This window comes from Corythoichthys intestinalis, chromosome 22, assembly GCF_030265065.1.
Source record: "Corythoichthys intestinalis isolate RoL2023-P3 chromosome 22, ASM3026506v1, whole genome shotgun sequence".
Classification (NCBI taxonomy): domain Eukaryota; kingdom Metazoa; phylum Chordata; class Actinopteri; order Syngnathiformes; family Syngnathidae; genus Corythoichthys; species Corythoichthys intestinalis.
This window is the reverse complement of record NC_080416.1, coordinates 31063475-31082318: the sequence shown is the minus strand read 5'-3', so window position 1 is coordinate 31082318 and position 18844 is coordinate 31063475. Positions and strand designations below refer to the sequence as shown.

The window sequence follows — 18844 nt, the reverse complement described above, 5'->3', positions numbered from 1 at the left end:
TTTTGCTTACACGCCTGGGTCCCATAGACTCTCACGAGATAACTTGTTTGGTTTTGACTTTAACCACTGGGAGCCTCGACTGGGGTGATTCTCATACCCTTACGGGAGGGGACTCGCACGATCTCGGGTGGTGCGTTTTCGTGGGAGCGAGGAGTGGCCACCCGCGCTCTCACGTCAGACGCACCTATAAGAATCGAGAGATTCCTCTGCCTCCCTGAAGTCTGCTGGCGGATCTGGTATGCAGCGTGTCCCTTTTTTTTGCCTTACTGGAGTGTTGCTGGCTTCCCACTCATTTTGTCACGGTAAGCGATTTGCATTTCTAAGGGACAACTTGGTTGAGCTGTAACGGTAACGCGGGGATCTGAGACTGACAAACCCAAATCTAGCGACCCGTTACTACTTTGCATGTCTGACCTGTTTTGATTGTGCAGGTTTGACCTGTTGATGCTTGCTTTTGTGGGATTGTAATCAATAAATCTCATTTATTCATTTATTCTGCATTTTCTAATGCAATAAACATCGTCTATCGAGCAAAAGTGTTTGCCTGTTGCTGACTCACCGCGAACCTAGAAATTTCGGAAAACACTTGATAATCTGCAAAGCTACTGCGGTCAGGCCAGCATCCACAAGGAACAACAAAGTTAAGCTAGCCATCCCTCATTTGGATCATTGTTTGCATAATGCCCATTACGGTAATGCAATGCGGTGGCTTCAGAGTGCAAGTCCCTTTATTTAAAAAAAATAAATAAATGGGGAGCTATCCAAGAAGCAGCTTATCTTTTGTGAGCATTATGGTCCTCAATAGTCATTCCCATTCACACTCGCAAAACCACAGGGTTGGATTGGTCCAATTAGCATCTTGAGTGTTTGTAGGGCAGGGGTGCCTTGGCTGATGGGGCAAGGGTAAACTGGTGTTATTCTAGCTGGCCTGTTGTCACTTTCAAGCCCAGAAGACAGGTTGTGGTGAAAAAGTCACCATGAACTAGACCAAACTACTGACAGGATGTGACTTTTGTTTTTAAGTTTTCACTTGTCCCTTCAACTCTTCTAGTTTTATCCTCTGTGTAAACCAAATGGAACATACTAGTTTGGTTTCTTTTTTTAAACTTAATGCATGGAACCATACTGTGGTCAGACTTACAGTATGTCTCACATATACTGTACTGTATGTGTGTGTAAACTGTATGGAGACAGAAGGGTGCCATTGGATGGTTGTCTGAGGCAATGAACACCTTTAGAGGTAATTTTCTCCCTCCCCTTCCGAATAGGCTTGTCCAGTTGGACAAAACAGTTGTTGCTTGTCGGGCAGTGGACCGCTCAGGCAGGCAATCAGGCGGACGACCTTTTTACATCTTCCAAAAGCTGCAGTTTGCCTACAGTACAAGGGACGGTGTAGTAAAAGAGCAAAAGATTTTTTACGTGGTGACATATGACACTTCGCCTTTTTAATGGGCTAGGTGTTATGTGCCTTCGCGCCCGCATGAAAGTGAGCCAATTCCTTTGCAAGACCCACCAAGAAGTCCATCCGTCTCTCTTATATTCAAGATGCTAATTGAAGCTATCCAGAGTGAAACCCCCCCTTTTCACCTAAGCAGTGACTCCACAGGAGTGGGTAGGGGGGTGGCCTGCTTGATTGCTTCTTTGAGTGGTCAATTGTTTGACAAAGCCCACTAGTCAGTTTGGTATCAGGGTCATTTGACACCTTTCTGGTATTTCTTCATATCCACCCCCCCCCCCCCCCCCCAAAGTAAAAAAAAAAAAGGATAGGGAACCAAGCGGGCGACATCTCTATGAATTTGTTTGGCTATGTGTATGCATGTAGGTGGGGATTCATATATGTGTGTCAGCACATTTCAGCATAGCAGGGCTGTCTCTGTTGCCCCTGACCTTGAGTAGGCAAGAGGCCTCCTCAAGACAAAACAAATATATAGGGTTAAAGCAAATATATGATAAACATCTTAATAATAATCTCATCAGGGTGCTCCAGTGTACCCCAGAAGTGGACCCACTCTTGGAAAGCTCCTCGTTTTTTAAATAAAGGTACTTGCACTTCAAAACGTTTCTTTAGTAGTTTTTGAAAACAAAGGTTTGAATCGAATGTTGTACTGCCTGAACCAATACACATGAAGGTTAGTATAAGTCAATACAGATTTATTTTTGCATTGATCATTTAGCCTATCAATTAATTAGGTTCATATTTGTGAGAAATGTAGCCCTGACCCTCGTTCAATAATCTGTTTGGTCTTATTAACTCATTTGCTCCCAAAAACGTATAAATACGTTCTATTTTTATTTTATACGTCTTTTACGTTTTTTATTTTTTTTACAAGCGACATCTTTGGGTTCTGATTCAATTTCGCTACAAAGCACAAAGCTGAAAATCCATTTTAAAGCAATAAAACTGGCCACTGGATGGCAGTAGCGCATTTGGTAAGGCCCGCAACCTGATTCAATGGCAACGAACGGCAGGGCCGCATGGCCAGGGCGCCGGCGGAAGACGACCGAATGGAGAACTAACTAGAGGACGCCCAGGATGCCAGGCACTGGACGACCGAGCAGAACGACCGGGACCACCAGAGCAGCAGACGATGCCATTGAGTCCGTGCTGCTCGCCGAGAAGACCCCGCAGGGACTAAAAAAAATCCATCTTTATGAGACAGGCGGCGATGACGGAAAAGTTTACTCAGCTGTCGCGGCCACAACAGCGTCATCTCTTAGTTAGTTATGTGTAAATAAATTGTTACTTTGCTATCAAAAGCTCTATTTGTCTTGTTGTCTATGTTATTTTGTAAAAGGAAAACATTATTCAGATGTTTGGGATGTAACTAAAGCAAAAAATAGCTGTGTTAAACTCAAAGTTATGTTTGAAATGTATGCTTTAACAAAAAGCTCAATTTCTCTGTTTTTTCATCAGAAATTGGAAAATTGCTCAAACTAATCTATTTTCCAAAACTGATTTCTGAAGAATGGAAAAAGATATGAACTTACTTTTTTCCTGCTGAAAGAAGAGAGTATAATCTTTCTTTTGGTGTGTTTCATGTTTATATAGCAATAGAACAGAATTTACTGCGGGCCTTGCAAAATCAGTCAAAATCCAGTAAAACGGCCGGGAGCAAAGGGGGTTGCACCGGTGAAAATGGCTGGGAGTGAATGAGTTAATGTCCCGTCCCTGGCAAAACGTGTACATACAGGCTATGCTGTTATATCGTCCCTACCAATGTTGAGACCAAACCTATATCCTTGTCTGAAACACAAAAAGAAAGTTGGTGTATTTGATCTGAGTAGTGCCTTTCTTTCCTCGACGTATTAAATTAAGGACCATCACTTGGACTTGTGACATGGTTTAGCTACTGGGCTTCAATTGACGCAGGCAGGGAGCCAAATGTAAACTCCTTGTCAGCCCATTATCCACCCTTCTCATCTATCAATGACTGAATCTGCTCGGGGCTTCAACAAGCTGCTCACTTTCTCTATTTTTAGCTCCTTGTATTCACAGAAGCGACTGCGGGGAACAAAGGCTGCAGAGGCCATGTGTCTTAGCTTTAACCTTTACAGGTATGCAGTACGTCATTTTTCAAGATGTTGTGTTTCAGGCTTAATCTTTACTATAAATTAGGGCTGTCAAAATCATCGCGATAACGGGCGGTAATTAGTTTTTTTAATTAATCACGTTAAAATATTTGACGCAATTAACGCACGTGCCCCACTCAAACAGATTAAAATGACAGCACATTGACATGTCCACTTGTTACTTGTGTTTTTTGTCTCCCTTTGCTGGTGCTTTGGTGCGACTGAATTTATGGGTTTAAGCACAATGAGCATTGAGTTATTATTGACATCAACAATGGCCAGCTACTAGTTTATTTTTTGATTGAAAATTTTACTAATTTTATTAAAACGAAAACATGAAGAGGGGTTTTAACATAAAATTACTATAACTTGTACTCAAATTTATCTTTTAAGAACTACAGGTCTTTCTATCCATGGATCGCTTTAAGAGAATGTTAATAATGTTAATTTATTGTTATAATAAACAAATACAGTACTTATGTACAGTATGTTGAATGTACAGTATATATCCGTCTTGTGTCTTATCTTTCCGTTCCAACAATAATTTACAGAAAAATATGGCATATTTCATCGATGGTTTGAATTGCGATTAATAACGATTAACTAATTTTTAAGCTGATTAACTCGATTAAAAATTTCAATCGTTGACAGCTCTACTATAAATATTTATTAGCCACATTTACCCACTACGAATAGAAATGATATCAATTAGGGTTGTCTGATATTACAGAGTAGAGATTCAGATTCAGTCATTCAATGATTTCAGATTCAGAGATTTATTTGTCATTGACACCAGCTCTCACAAGATGCAGATGTAGACAAAATAGGAGTCGCAGGCCTTGGGAAGAGATCAAGGGCAAGAGATAGGGCCATCTGCGCGGCTCTCTCCAGGAGAAGGGAGGGGTGGGGTAAGGGTGTTCGGGAAAGGGAAAGGAAAATTATAATCGAATTAAGCCGTATAATTTATATGTCCAAATACAGTTGGTCTTCAGTCAAATTCGCGCCCCTCATGCGTAGGCGAGATCTCAGGTCCCTTAAGTCATTGCCAATAGTTGTGCTCTGCCTCGATGGTTCCGTCACCTGCCCCTACAGCTCCGTCACCTGGCGCAAGGTAGCATCCACTTTCCTCCATCCTTCCTCGGTCCAAGCTTCGACTCGATCTTGAATCGCACTTTTTGATCCGTGGTCAAGTTTTTTGATTTCCTTCAAAGCTGCCGTCTTGGAAATTTTCCAGTCGAGCAGGGCACCTCCTAAGCAAACAGAACCCCACAACCGTCACACCAAATAGCCAAATATTCTCGATATCTCCACCGATAGGACAGAAAAAAAATCTTGAAAAAATCCCATGAAAATTCTTGTCAATTGCGCTAAGGGACCAACTACTCAGATCATTTTCGTATGAGAGACCAGCGCAATTGATACACAGAGGAAATACAAAAAAAGCAGAGAGACTAGACTGACGAAGATAGCAGCAAGCGGGAGCAGGGAGGAAACACGTCCGCCCCTGTCGAAGGCAGGAAGAAGAAGCCGATAATATCGGCTGATAAAAGCATTTTAAAAAGACACTGGATAATATTGACATCAGTTTTTCATTATCGGTTTTGGCCATATATGAATATGGCAGTGCTGTCATGTCCTCTTATTGCTTGCCTGTGTTTCTGGTGTTTTTTCGCCCTCTGCTGAATCTTAGGTGTTTTTATGTTTGATAATCCATGCACTTTCTGCTTGCGTAGTCATATGTCGACGCGAGCTCAATGCGAATAGAGAGAGCCAAATAGACGAGCAAGTCAGTACCCAATTGTGACGGATTGCTACTGAGCATGTGCGAACCCACGCCATTTTCTCTCGAGGGATGACGAAGATATAGATATGTACGTGATCAGTGTTGGGAGTAACGCCGTTATAAATAACGCCGTTACGTAATGGCGTTATTTTTTCAGTAACGGGGTAATCTAACTAATTACTTTTTCCGCCGTTACAACGCTGTTACCGTTACTGACGGTCAAAAGCGGTGCGTTACTTACTCTGAATAAATAGAAGAAACTACCAGCTGTGTCGAGTCGACTCTCTGCTCTGTTGATTTGTCATCCAAGACTTGGGGTGCGTTCAGGTTCGAGAATAGCGCACATACTTCTGACTCCAAGCTGTTTGTCCCTGCTCATTCAATTAGACAATGCTTCCCAAAGTTTGATAATGTTTCTCTGTTTGCTACACCTGATGCTAGCCTCGTTCCCATCCCCCACTATCAGCCAGCAATAATTCTGCTTCCATCTTGGGGACGGCAGACGTTTGGAAGGTGACGTGAATTGTCGGGAAACGAGCCTACCTAAATGCAGCCCCTCGAGAGATGCAATGGAAGTGATTGTGATTGGCTGAGGGTTAGAGTCCTATGTCGTGGTAAGCCAATCAGAGCCGGTGATTTCACAAGCAAACCGGAACAGCGCGTGCGGCAAACACACACACGCAAAACAGATGCACAGGGTCGGGATGGCAGAGCATTCAGGAGAAAAATTGTCCTTTAAGAGGTGGAGATATAGACACTATTTAAAGTTTGTCGAAATTAAAGGAAAGAACCTGCATGTAATGTGTAATTTATGTCCCCCAAAGCTTTTGTCGACATCTGTGGTAAGCAATTCAAATCTACTGAAGCACCTAACAAGTTAACTACCTGTCTGTTCTTCTCTATTCCACTGACTCAAATACTGCTCAGAAAATTTCAAATTCTTTGACATACAAGTTCTTTTTAAAGTAACGGAAATAGTTACTTTCCCTGGTAACTAGTTACTTTTACTATAGAGTAATTCAGTTACTCAGTTACTTTTTGGAAGAAGTAGTGAGTAATGTAACTAATTACTTTTTTAAAGTAACTTGCCCAACACTGTACGTGATAGATTAAACAATAAATATATTTTTTTTCTTTCTTTTCTTGTTTTGGGTGAAATTGGTCTCTGAAGGGTTTACTTGGGACGAGCGGAGTGGAAGACTGTTTAAAATGCACTGTTTAAATTCTTGAAAGACACTAGATGGAGGTATGCACCTGAAAGTTGCTCACTATCCGCTATTAATCAAAAGAAGATTATTTGTTTACATGCCGCGATGTTCCTAAGGTGATAAGGGGAGTCATGTGAACAGCAGGTCGCAATTCGGTAGCGGTACTGCGCACGCGCGTTAAAATTCTTCTTCTTGCAATCACTTTTCAGGTGCATACCGCCACCTAATGTACAAAATGTGCAGCACCCATCAGGGCTAGTTGTAGGCATCATATGTACACATCATGCTCCAGCACACCTCCCCTAATATTCCAACAGCGGAAACAGAAGTAGGCATCTCGTGCAATAGAATACTCCAGCCATGGTCGTGTGCGGAACCAGGCAGGAATTGAAGGATCTTAATGTTGTGCCAAATGCACGCTTTGAGTAGTTACCCAGTCTTGGTTGAAATTGTGTATTGTCATTTAAGTCACTGGGTAGCTGAGCACTTGTTGGTGGAGGTACAGGGTGTCGCAACCCAATGTGAGTATCGAAAAGATGTGAGTGGCGCATGCGTCGTAGTACATGCACAAGCTAACCGTGCATGCATTGATTTGCGACCTTTTTTCTGACAGTTTGGGTATGTGATGTTTTGGGGATTTTTTTTTTTTTTTTAAAACAGTGTTCATTAATACTTGATAATACTGATAATACTAGTACAAATAATAATGGCTGTATTTTGAGTTATTTTGTTGTTCTTTGTTCTTATGTATGTGTTTTTAATTGATTTGTTTGATTCCTATTTAGTACAAAATTTTATTTTGTTGCTAGAAAATGCAATTTCTTGGGAAATTGCAATGGTAGCTTTGGTTGGTATATCGGGTCAGTTCCTTTCTGAGGCATTTCGGGGTCACTTCCTGTTGATATCACATCAGTTCATGTTGATTTTGAGGGATGTTGGGGTCACTTCCTGTTCATTATGGGTTACTTCCCGCTGGTATGGGGACACTTCCGTATCACGTCACATTAAAATCGGGTTACAGTTTTCTCAATTGCTTTAGTACATTTCTCTGCTCAGACAACATTTAGTCATTTGTTCATTGCATAAGTATATACGTACATGCAAAATGGATTACCATGTTGTCAGAATATGTCAACATGTGTTACGTAAATTACTTTAACCAGCCAAAATTTATAATAGTTTGGGACAATGTTTCCACCACGCCAACACAATCAGGGAATGGTTTGCAACCCACAACAGAATGGTAATGGAGTTCCTCCTACCATACTCCCTATTCCTCAATCCCATAGGAGAATTTTTCTCCACATGTAGATGGTAAGTGTATGATCCCAGCCTCACACTCAGATGACTCTCCTGGATACCATGAATGCAGCATGCAGTGACATCACAGCAGATGCCTGCAGAGGCTGGGTAAGGCATTCAAGAAGATTCTCTCCATACTGTATAGACCCTACCCACATGACGTCACAACTCCTTCCTCCTGACTGGTGCCGCCCAATTGTCCGTCAACACATCATGTTTACCTGTTACGGCTACGTACATTCCTCCTATTTACGACGTGTTTTTCTGCTCGTTAACATTAATAATCAAAATGGTGAAGGCGTGTGTGGCGGTCGGTTGCAATAACAGAGAAGATAAACGGAGAAGACGGAGAGACTTGAAGTTCTACCGGATTCCGACAGACCCGGAGAGAAGAGAGCGAGATGGGCTGCTGCAATTCGACGAGAAAACTGGGCTCCAAACGATTACCACAGATTATGTAGTAGTCATTTTATATCTGGTAAGATGCATTTAATATATATTTAGAGGGTTTGGGGCTGACAACCACAATTAAGATCATTGCTAGGCTAATCGCTGACAACATACACGTATGTATGTAGTGAGAGTGCTATCGCTAAACCATATAAACATTAAAAGCAAACGACATGAAATACATTAGACTTGACAGTGGATGTTAGCAATAACAAAAGATTTTGAATTGAAAATTTCGTAACTCACCTTTCCAAGCACAAGATAGATTCCTGCCGAATTTTCGTGGACGAGGACCTGTTTCACCCAACCAGCAACGAAGTATTTATAAGACTCCAAGCTCTTGAAGTTTTTCAAACTTTCGTGAGAATAGGCTGATTTTGTGTGGACAAGATAGTTGTACATATCAGGGTAGCTAGCAGATGTCAGGCAAATACAGCGGAGACAGCAGGTCGAAAAACATCGATTTAGGCATCAAATATGGATCTGGCGAATGGATAAACTGAAGCTTTTCCACATAACGCCTTTTATGCAACGCATCAAGTGAGTTTACGGCATCCGAAAGCACCGGGTCTTCCATGAAATGCATTATAAATTGCTCGATCAATTGAGACCATTGATAATACAGACACAAAATGACGGACAAGGGGGCGGAACCATACAGCGGGCACATGATTTTGTGACGTCGGTGGGTAGGGTCTATAGCAAGAGAGGACATCTGTTGACGTGGATGAAAATTTGTGGCCAAACAGAGAGGAACGTCAAGATGTCTGGAAAGAATGGTTGAATAACAGCAACTGAAGTATTAGTGTGCTGATTGTCTTATGTTCACATTTCTAGTTTTTATTTATTTTATTTTTTTGTTCGGGATACTTTTGCTTTCTGTATCGCATTGACATGGTCTGTAAAGATTTTGTCCAGTCCCTTGCAATCAATCTCCCACACACAAAGGTGTAACTTGCAATTTTCATCAAAACTTACGTAAACCATCTTCAGCATCAGAGCCTTCCACCAGAGTAACTGTTATATTGAGAGCATGACAAAGCAATTTGACTGTGTTGTCTGCATACAATGAAACAAGGACTTTTCATTCAGACAGCACTGACGTGTTCATTGACACAGAAATTTAATTTGGAGCGAAAGACAAAGAATTATACTCACACCAAAAAAAGGATTATGCAGGTAATCCATGTTCTTTTGCTACTTGTGTGACGTGTTTTGAGAAATGCACAAACTCTTTCGAGAATTTAAATTCTCGTCTGGGAAACGTACTCAAGCAACTGAGAAAAACTGTAATATGGGCTATTGCTGGGCATTTTTATACTTTTGCTTGTGGTGTGCCTTGAAAATTTTTAAGGAAAAAATGCGCCTTGGCTTAAAATATGTTTAAATATACTGTAAAGGATATGGACATAATAAGAACTGTACAAATGTTAAATAATGTCTGGGTGGCAACTCAAACCTGGAAGCAAAACCAAGTGTACCCCAAACAATGGAAGGCAAAAACAAAAGAGGAAAAAAAACACACACAAAAAACACAAAAAAAAACAAAAAAAGTGACTCAAAGCCAATCCAAACAGAACTCACAAGGACATATCATCCGTTGGCTGTAAATGCACAGACAATTGACTTCAAATTCTTCAAATTCTGTAACGACATGGAACTGGTCGATTTGCCACTGTCCTGCCCAAGATCTTTACAATGCGGTCAGAAACTGGACAACCCACCTGCTCGGAAAACACCTTAAAGTCTGGATATTGTGGAGGATTGCTGGGGTAGATGGCGGCCGCTGTGTCTGACCACACTCGAAGTGGAACGATATTGAGGATGTTTCCTTTTGGTGCACTGCTGGCAGTTTCTGATTGTGCCAGGTGGGTCAGTGATCGCTGGGACGGTCCTTATGAAGTGCTTGCCGTCAGCCCGACTACAGTGAAAGGTGACGGACGCACTGAGTGAATTGATCCCAGTGAAAGCCCGGTTGCCTGAAGGACCTAGCGACGCCAGTCCCCCAGGCCATGAGTCCACAAACAGAATGGCGTTGCAACCTACTACGAAGCTGCGCAACCTTGAGATGAATGTTCGTCGGGAGTCAGCAAGGAACGAAAACTGCGACGAGGATTAAGTCGACAAAAGGAGGGTGTCGGACACGGTCCTCAGCTATTCCCTATCTTCTGGATTGAATCAATTGAATAAACTAATTACTGAATTATGAACTAATGTACTGGATCCAATCAACATAACAAGCACATTGCCACGATCGACAAGAGACTATTGGGAAAATGAACAATCAGAGGGGATGGTTATTATAGAATAAAATTTTTTTTTTTTTAAAAACCTGTGATGATGACAAAATCTGAATGTCAAAAATTGATGTTCGATATTTTCTGCATCCTATATGGTATACTGGGGACGAGTTTCAATAAGCTTTGGCTTCTCCCGTCAGCCCTTTTCTTTTCGGATTGAATTAATTGTAAACACATATAAATGCTGTATGTTTGTTTGGATTTGACATGCCTGAAGGGAAAATAAAATAACAAAATAAAATAAAAGTGACCAACAATAGTAAATTTGACATTTTGCATTTAACAAGCACCATAATCATTAAAAACTGTGCCTGTCTTTCATTTGCAAGACTGTATGGATGTGCCCGCTGAAGCAGACGTCTTTCGCTCACTCAGTTCGTTGTAGACTATGTGTTCTGAAATGTCACCAATAAGACTGATCGTAGCATACCTGTGGAGAGGCGAGCAACAAGCTCAGTGTCCAGGCGACCAGCAGCATGCGTTTGTTCCTCAGGCCAGCGTCCAAAGAATCCAGAGGATGAAGAATGGCACGATATCGATCAAGGCTCACCACGACCAATATGAATGCGGCCGAATGCATGGCAAACAGTTTCAAGAAGCACAACAGCTTGCACATGACATCTCCAGCATACCACTGGACCGTTATATTCCAAATAGCGTCCAGTGGCATCACCACGAACGTCATCACCAAATCGGCCGATGCTAAACTGGCGATGAGCGGGCGCAGGTGTGCCGCCAGGCGATAACCACGGCCCCAGCACACGCTGATCAAAACTGAGAGGTTGCTGAGAGCGGCAAAAACAAAGAGCACCAGAGTGGCAGCGACACGGCAGCGGGCGGCGACGGTGAAGGCTGGTGCTTCCCAGTGTGGAGAGGTGACATTCAGCAGAGAGAGGACAGAGCTGTTGAGTAGAGGATATGCTGTTGTGGAAACCCACACTGAAAGGTTTCCTGGCATCTTTGGAGTTTGACTGTGAAAACAAGAAATGTGTGTGTTAAAATCCAATTAACTTTTGGGCCCTATTTTTGTAAATTCCTTAAATGTTTAAAGGGAACGAGAGGCGCCGCTCTGATTGACGGTGAACAGTATCAGTATGGTTCACCGCAGCTAGTACTGCAATGGTTAATAGATTAAATCGAGTAATTCGATTAGAAAAATGCTTCGAATTCAATTTTGGTGCTTCAATTAATCGGTTAGTTAGAGTGGCATTGCTGTGGTTTGTTTTGAAAGTGTTGTACAGGCTTTAGTTTTATTCATTTTGGGAGGATCCACTGCCCTCTGGTGGCAACTGTGAATATGAGATAACTTCTGTCTGGCTGAAGAGCAACTGCTCCCTGTTAAAGAGAGCATAAGGCTCAGGTAAGTTTTTGTTAGAGCTAATATGTTTATTCATGCATTTATAATTTAGTTTATAGAGGAATATTTGGCATTTTTTGGTGGAAATGTGTTAAAAAAAAAAAAAAAGTTAGCATTTTATAGCATTTAAGCTAGCGGACTTTTACTTTGAAGTTATCCGTAATTTTCAGATTAGAAGTCGCTACCTTTTTCCTTCATTTTGAATCCTGCTGATTATAGTCCAGTGCGGCTTATTTGTTGATTTATTTGGGTTAATAGGCGACACGTGCCTCCTAGCATGCATTACAGAGCTACAGATGTAAATCAAAACAATAAAAATTCATGTTGTGTGCTAATTATTTATTCAGTTACTGTTCCAGTTGTTTCATTAATTGCTTGTTATGGTATTTGGTAACACTTAATTTGACAGTGGTGTCATAAGACTGTCATAAAATGGTCAAATTTATGACATGACACTATCATGGGCATTACTGAATGCTTATGACAGATTTCATTAGGTGTCCTTACTGCTATTGTTAATACTGCAATTATTGACATTCAATGGTAAGTTTGAATAACTTTCTCCTGAAAACATAACCAACACTATCGATTGTATGGGTCATTGATGATTTTCATGTGTGCATATGCGTTTTTTTATTGGCGTGCTATAATGGTGCCATTGACTCGCACTAGCTTAGCCACTACGAAGCCCTGAAACTGACAAATAACTTGCAAACCAAACGTAATTTGTTGAAATTACCTCCATTGACTAATTAAACCCCCGCTAATTAATGTAAAAAATCCTGAACTTCCACTTTAAGGATGACTGTGTTTCCCATGAGGACCAGCGCTGCATTTCCCACGAGAACCAGTGCACAACCGAACAGCGTCATAAAATCATGATCTCCCTGTCACCTGCAGATGGATTAAACAACATTTCTGTTTCCAGCAGCTGTGTGATGGACAAATAGTATTAAGGTAATGAATCCAATTGTGGCTAAACAATAGTAGGTGATGGTAAGCAACCCTGTGGCTTAGTGTGGCTAACCGGGTGGGCGGCACGCCAGCGAGTTAAATCCGGGCCCATGTTTATTCTGTATATCCTGGTAGCCTCTCTTTTTTTCCCTCCTCAGACCAAACTTTTTGTCTTTTTTGTTGCTCTGCCATCTTTGCAGAATTCGCGCGAAAGTGTTCACATCGATTTCCGTCTTTATAATCAATGGGAAAAGGGGGAAGTGACGTATGCCGTAAAGCAGTCAGCACATTTTTTTTTTTTTTTTTGGGTGGGGGGGCGTGGCAGGGTTCCTGCCACCCTCCTCAAAGTTAATTAGTGCCGGTGAAAGCAACACAGACCCACTCAAGATATAAAAGAGGTGTCATTCAACTAGTTGTCAGTCGACATATTATCACAAATGTTATGAAAATATTTTTATAAAGGTTGAAAAGTTACCTAGTGTTGCTTTAAACCAAGGTCGTAAGTTTGGTCTCAACATTGGTAGGGACGCTATTACAGCATAACCTGCATGTACAGTTTTTGCCAAGGACGGGACATTAATAAGACCAAACAGATTGGGGACATTTCTCAAAAGTAGCTGGTCACAACATAAAAATGAAAAAAGTTTAAAATTATTTTCATAGGGAGAAAGTCATTTTTCAAAATGCTTGCTTCTTATAAAGGAAATTTACAGTGGTTGTGTTTTTGTTGGGGGGGTGCATAAGCTGCAAAAAAAAAAAAAGTATTTATTTTCTACATCATTTTATATATACACTCACCGGCCATTTTATTAGGTACACCTGTCCAACTGCTCGTTAACACTTAATTTCTACTCAGCCAATCACATGGCAGCAATTCAGTGCGTTTAGGCATGTAGACATGCAGTTCAAACCGAGCATCAGTATGGGGAAGAACGGTGATTTGAGTGACTTTGAACGTGGCATGGTTGACTTGTTGGTGCCAGAAGGGCTGGTCTGAGTATTTCAGAAACTGCTGATCTACTGGGATTTTCACGCACAACCATCTCTAGGGTTTACAGAGAATGGACCGAAAAAGAAAAAATATCCACTGAGCGGCAGTTCTGTGTGCGGAAATGTCTTGTTGATGCCAGAGGTCAGAGGAGAATGGGCAGACTGGTTCGAGCTGATAGAAAGGCAACAGTGACTCAAATAACCTCTCGTTACAACCAAGGTAGGCAGAAGAGCATCTCTGAACGCACAGTACGTCAAACTTTGAGGCAGATGGGCTACAGTAGCGGAAGACCACGCCCGGTGCCACTCCTTTCAGCTAAGAACAGGAAACTGAGGCTACAATTTGCACAAGCTCATCGAAATTGGACAATGGAAGATTGGAATAACGTTGCCTGGTCTGATGAGTCTCGATTTCTGCTGCGACATTCGGATGGTAGGGTCAGAATTTGGCGTCAACAACATGAAAGCATGGATCCATCGTGCCTTGTATCAACGGTTCAGGTTGGTGGTGGTGGTGTAATGGTGTGGGGAATATTTTCTTGCCACTCTTTGGGCCCCTTGGTACCAATTGAGCATCGTTGGAAAGCCACAGCCTACCTGAGTATTGTTGCTGACCATGTCCATCCCTTTATGACCACAATGTACCCAACTTCTGATGGCTACTTTCAACAGGATAATGCGCCATGTCATAAAGCTGAAATCATCCCAGACTGGTTTCTTGAACATGGCAATGAGTTCACTGTACTCAAATGGCCTCCACAGTCACCAGATCTCAATCCAATGGAGCATCTTTGGGATGAGATTCGCATCATGGATGTGCAGCCGACAAATCTGCACCAACTGTGTGATGCCATCATGTCAATATGGACCAAACTCTCTGAGGAATGCTTCCAACACCTTGTTGAATCCATGCCACAAAGAATTGAGGCAGTTCTGAAGGCAAAAGGGGGTCCAACCCGTTACTAGCATGGTGTACCTAATAAAGTGGCCAGTATTTATATATATATATATATATATATATATGTATATATATATATATATATATATATATATATATATATATATACATATACATATATATATATATATATAACTACATTGGCAGTGTATCAAATACTTGTTCTCCCCACTATATATATATATATATATATATATATATATATATATATATATATATATATATATATATATATATATATATGTATATACACACACACACATATATAAATTAATTAATGAATACACAGTTAAATTAAAATTAACAGTAGAAAACATACAGGAAGACACCTCACTAAGTAGCTTTCTACTTGAGTTTTACAGGTTTGCAAGTTCAGACAGTTTAATTTTATGCTAACTCTGACGCATGTCGGACTTTCAATAGCAAAATTAGTGACGTGTTCCCCACCTCCACAACGCTGACGTCTTTTTACATTACTTACAGTGGCGGCTGCTGCTGGCCGAAAAAAACAAACAAAAAAACTTAATATCCCTCCTCTTCAAAGGGGGTGGAGGAGGCGGCATATTGACATGTATTTCTGTCGAGATTGCGTGAATGTGGGGGTTCTGGTAATCAGCCAATCAAACGTGCGTTTGAGGGGGTAAAATGGGCTGGCACTGCTAAATGTAACTGAACTCTTCATATAATGCAAAAAAGGTTGCTTAAAAGTTGTTGGGGACCATTTGAGCACCCTGAAAAGTTGGTAGTGTTATGACCCTACTGTCCCTAAGCAAACATACGCCCTTGCTTTAAACCAGGGGTCCCCAAACTATGGCCCGCGGGCCGGATACAGCCTGCCTCCACATTTGGTCCGGCCACCTGAACAATTTTTTTGTTGTTGTTTTTTTTTTTTGTTTTGTTTTTTTCAATAGTGTTATTTATTTCCTGGCTTTTTTCTGTGAAGAACCCAGAGAGGGTTATTTGGTTATTATCTATTTAATTAATATTATATTATATTATATTATATTATATTATATTATATTATATTATATTATATTATATTATATTATATTTCGGGCTGTCAAACGATTAAAATTTTTAATCAAGTTAATCACAGCTTAAAAATTAATTAACCGTAATTAATCGCAATTCAAACCATCTATAAAATATGCCATATTTTTCTGTAAATTATTGTTGGAATTGAAAGATAAGACACAAGACGGATGTATACATTCAACACACTGTACATAAGTACTGTATTTGTTTATTATAACAATAAATCAACAAGATGGCATTAACATTAATAACATTCTATTAAAGTGATCCATCGATAGAAAGACTTGTAGTTCTTAAAAGATCAATGTTAGTACAAGTTATAGAAATTTTATATTAAAACCCCTCTTAATGTTTTCGTTTTAATAAAATTTGTAAAATTTTCAAACAAAAAATAAACTAGTAGCTCGCCATTGTTGATCTCAGTAATTACACAATGCTCATGGTGCTGAAACCCATAAAATCAGTCGCACCCAAGCGCCAGCAGAGGGTGACAAAACGCCAAAAACCACAAGAACAAGTGGACATGACACTGTGCTGTCATTTTAATCTGTTTGAGCGGGGCATGTGCGTTAAATGCGTCAAATATTTTAACGTGATTAATTAAAAGAATTAATTACCTCCCGTTGGCGTGATAATTTTGACAGCCCTATATAATATAATATAATATAATATAATATAATATAATATAATATAATATAATATAATATAATATAATATAATATAATATAATATAATATATTATTTTTTATTTTATTTTATTTACTTTTGTTCCGTGACAAATTCAGAAAGGATTATTTGATCGTGGCTTTCTGAAAAACAATAATTTTTTACATTTAGGCACTCCTGCAATCGTCACACTTTTTCTGTTACAGACTGACCCGGCCCCTCATCAGAGAAGGAAAAAGTTATATGGCCCGCACAGGAAAAAGTTTGGGGACCCCTGCTTTAAACCCTTCATCCACCCCCAAAAAAATAAAACATTCTGGCTCCGTGGCGAGCTTTATGTCAGGGAGTTCTGGCAAGAAATTCTAGCCATATAATTGTCATGAATGTAGCCGAGAATGAGTTTGACATCGCTACAACAGAGCATCTTTGGGATGTGGTGGAACGAAGGATTCACATCATGGATGGACAAATCTTCAGCAACTGCGTGATGCTTTCATTTCAATATCGACTAAACTCTCTGAGGTACTGTACTGGTGCCTTGCTGAATCTATGGATTACGACAGTTCTGAAGGCAAAAAATGGTCCAACCTGGTACTAGTAAGGTGTACCTAATAAAATGGCCGGTGAATCTATAAGAATCAACTCATGTTTAATTGCAACACGAAGTCAACTCTCCTCCTGCAGTTGGGTTTCTGTTCTATACTATCAAATAAAAAACGGTGTAATAGCGCTCTCTTCTGGCGAACTGCAAGACGTCTCAATGCGCCAAAAGAAAGCACACGCAGTGCATGCAATATAGCACATTTACGGACGGTTACGTCGATAAATCCCTCTAAAAACGTGCCCACGCACCTACGATTGTGCTATTAAACAAACGGGGAAATTCAAGCCAAGCAGCCGAAAGGAAACAGTCCCCTAGTTATTCCACTCTTAAGAGGTCTGTGAATTAAACTGCATGAAATTACTACCCTGCTTCTCAAGATTGCAATCTAACATCGTCATAACTGCCATATTCTTACCTGTAAAATGTTCTTTTGGAAATTTACTGGTGGTGAGGTGACGTGAACACCTTCGGGAATCCGATTCCAGAAGGGAGCTGTCCAACGTGCTGAAGCATCACTTTGTCTCGTCTCTACTATCATCAGCCAATCTCGCGGTTTTTATCCACCTCTTAAATCATTCGTCTGTCTTTTTTTTTTTTTTTTATTGTTATTGGATTCGAAACACCTCTGTGGTCTCGGTCGTTAAGACCGCCTCCGGGCACGCGTTCTGTCCCTTCTTGCGATTTCATCGTGAAAGAGGAGCCCGGATAGATTCTGATTGGTTAATTGGGCTGCGTGACGTGGGGACTGCTGCAGTCTGGGCAACCTATGTGACATATTGAAGGTATCCAATTCTTGCATGGGGAATTTCCAGGAAAATTACTGCTGCTTTTGGGTAGAACTGAGTGGTGAGACTGCATCAATAAGTCATCAGTTTGATGCACATGCAGAAGAAGAGGGGGGGACAAACATAAATGCTGCAGTCTGGGCAGGGGTGGATTTAGAAAAACTGCTACAATGGTAACCAATCAGTGGATAACTATTGTCTGTTTATCTCAATCCATTTTGCAGTAATCTTTACTTCACAAAGAATGGGATTTCATTTATTATTTAAAGTAGGCTTTACTTCATATAATCAGTAGGTTTTGGTTGATTAGTCAAAGTAAGTTTTACTCCATTAAGAGTAGGGTTTAATTAATTACGTTAATAAAACTTTACTTCGTAAAGAGTAGTATTGAATTGGTTTTATAAAGTAATATTTAATGGTAACTTGCAAAGAGGTTTTATAGTAAATATTAACGGTCTGATTTGGACCTACTGTTACTTAATCATATTGAGGCAATCTTTCCGCATCTTTTTTTTTTCAAATAAACACTATATATTACAATTTACAGTGTACAGTATGCAGTAGTGGTGTTAAAACCCCGACACAATACCCAATCTTTACTGGCCCGCAGCAAAGGCAAGGCACTTTTATTTGTATAGAACAAATCAGCACAAGGTCATTCAAAGTGCTTTATATCCATAAGCAGAGTTTGACTTTTGTGGCAGGGGGGCAAAGCAACACTGTGTCAGGAATAAAATTAACTTAAAAGATACAGTGGGGACAACAAGTATTTCATACACTGCCGATTTTGCTGGTTTTCCCACTTGCAAAGCATGTAGAGGTCTGTAATTTGTATCGTAAGTTCTCTTCAACTGTGAGTGACGGAATCTAATACAAAAAAAA

General features: G+C 40.4%; 1 protein-coding gene across 1 annotated transcript in view; it reads right to left on the bottom strand.

Annotated features, from left to right (window-relative positions):
- gnrhr1 (gonadotropin releasing hormone receptor 1) overlaps positions 1 to 17816 on the bottom strand; it is a 28187-nt gene extending 10371 nt beyond the window's left edge. The window contains exons 1-2 of the mRNA XM_057828777.1: positions 17593 to 17816; positions 11044 to 11584 (exon numbers count right to left, since the gene is read on the bottom strand). Of these exons, the coding sequence (XP_057684760.1) occupies positions 11044 to 11571 (528 nt within the window). The 5' untranslated portion in view covers positions 11572 to 11584; positions 17593 to 17816. The remainder of the gene's footprint in view (positions 1 to 11043; positions 11585 to 17592) is intronic.
- Between the last annotated feature and the right edge of the window lie 1028 nt (positions 17817 to 18844).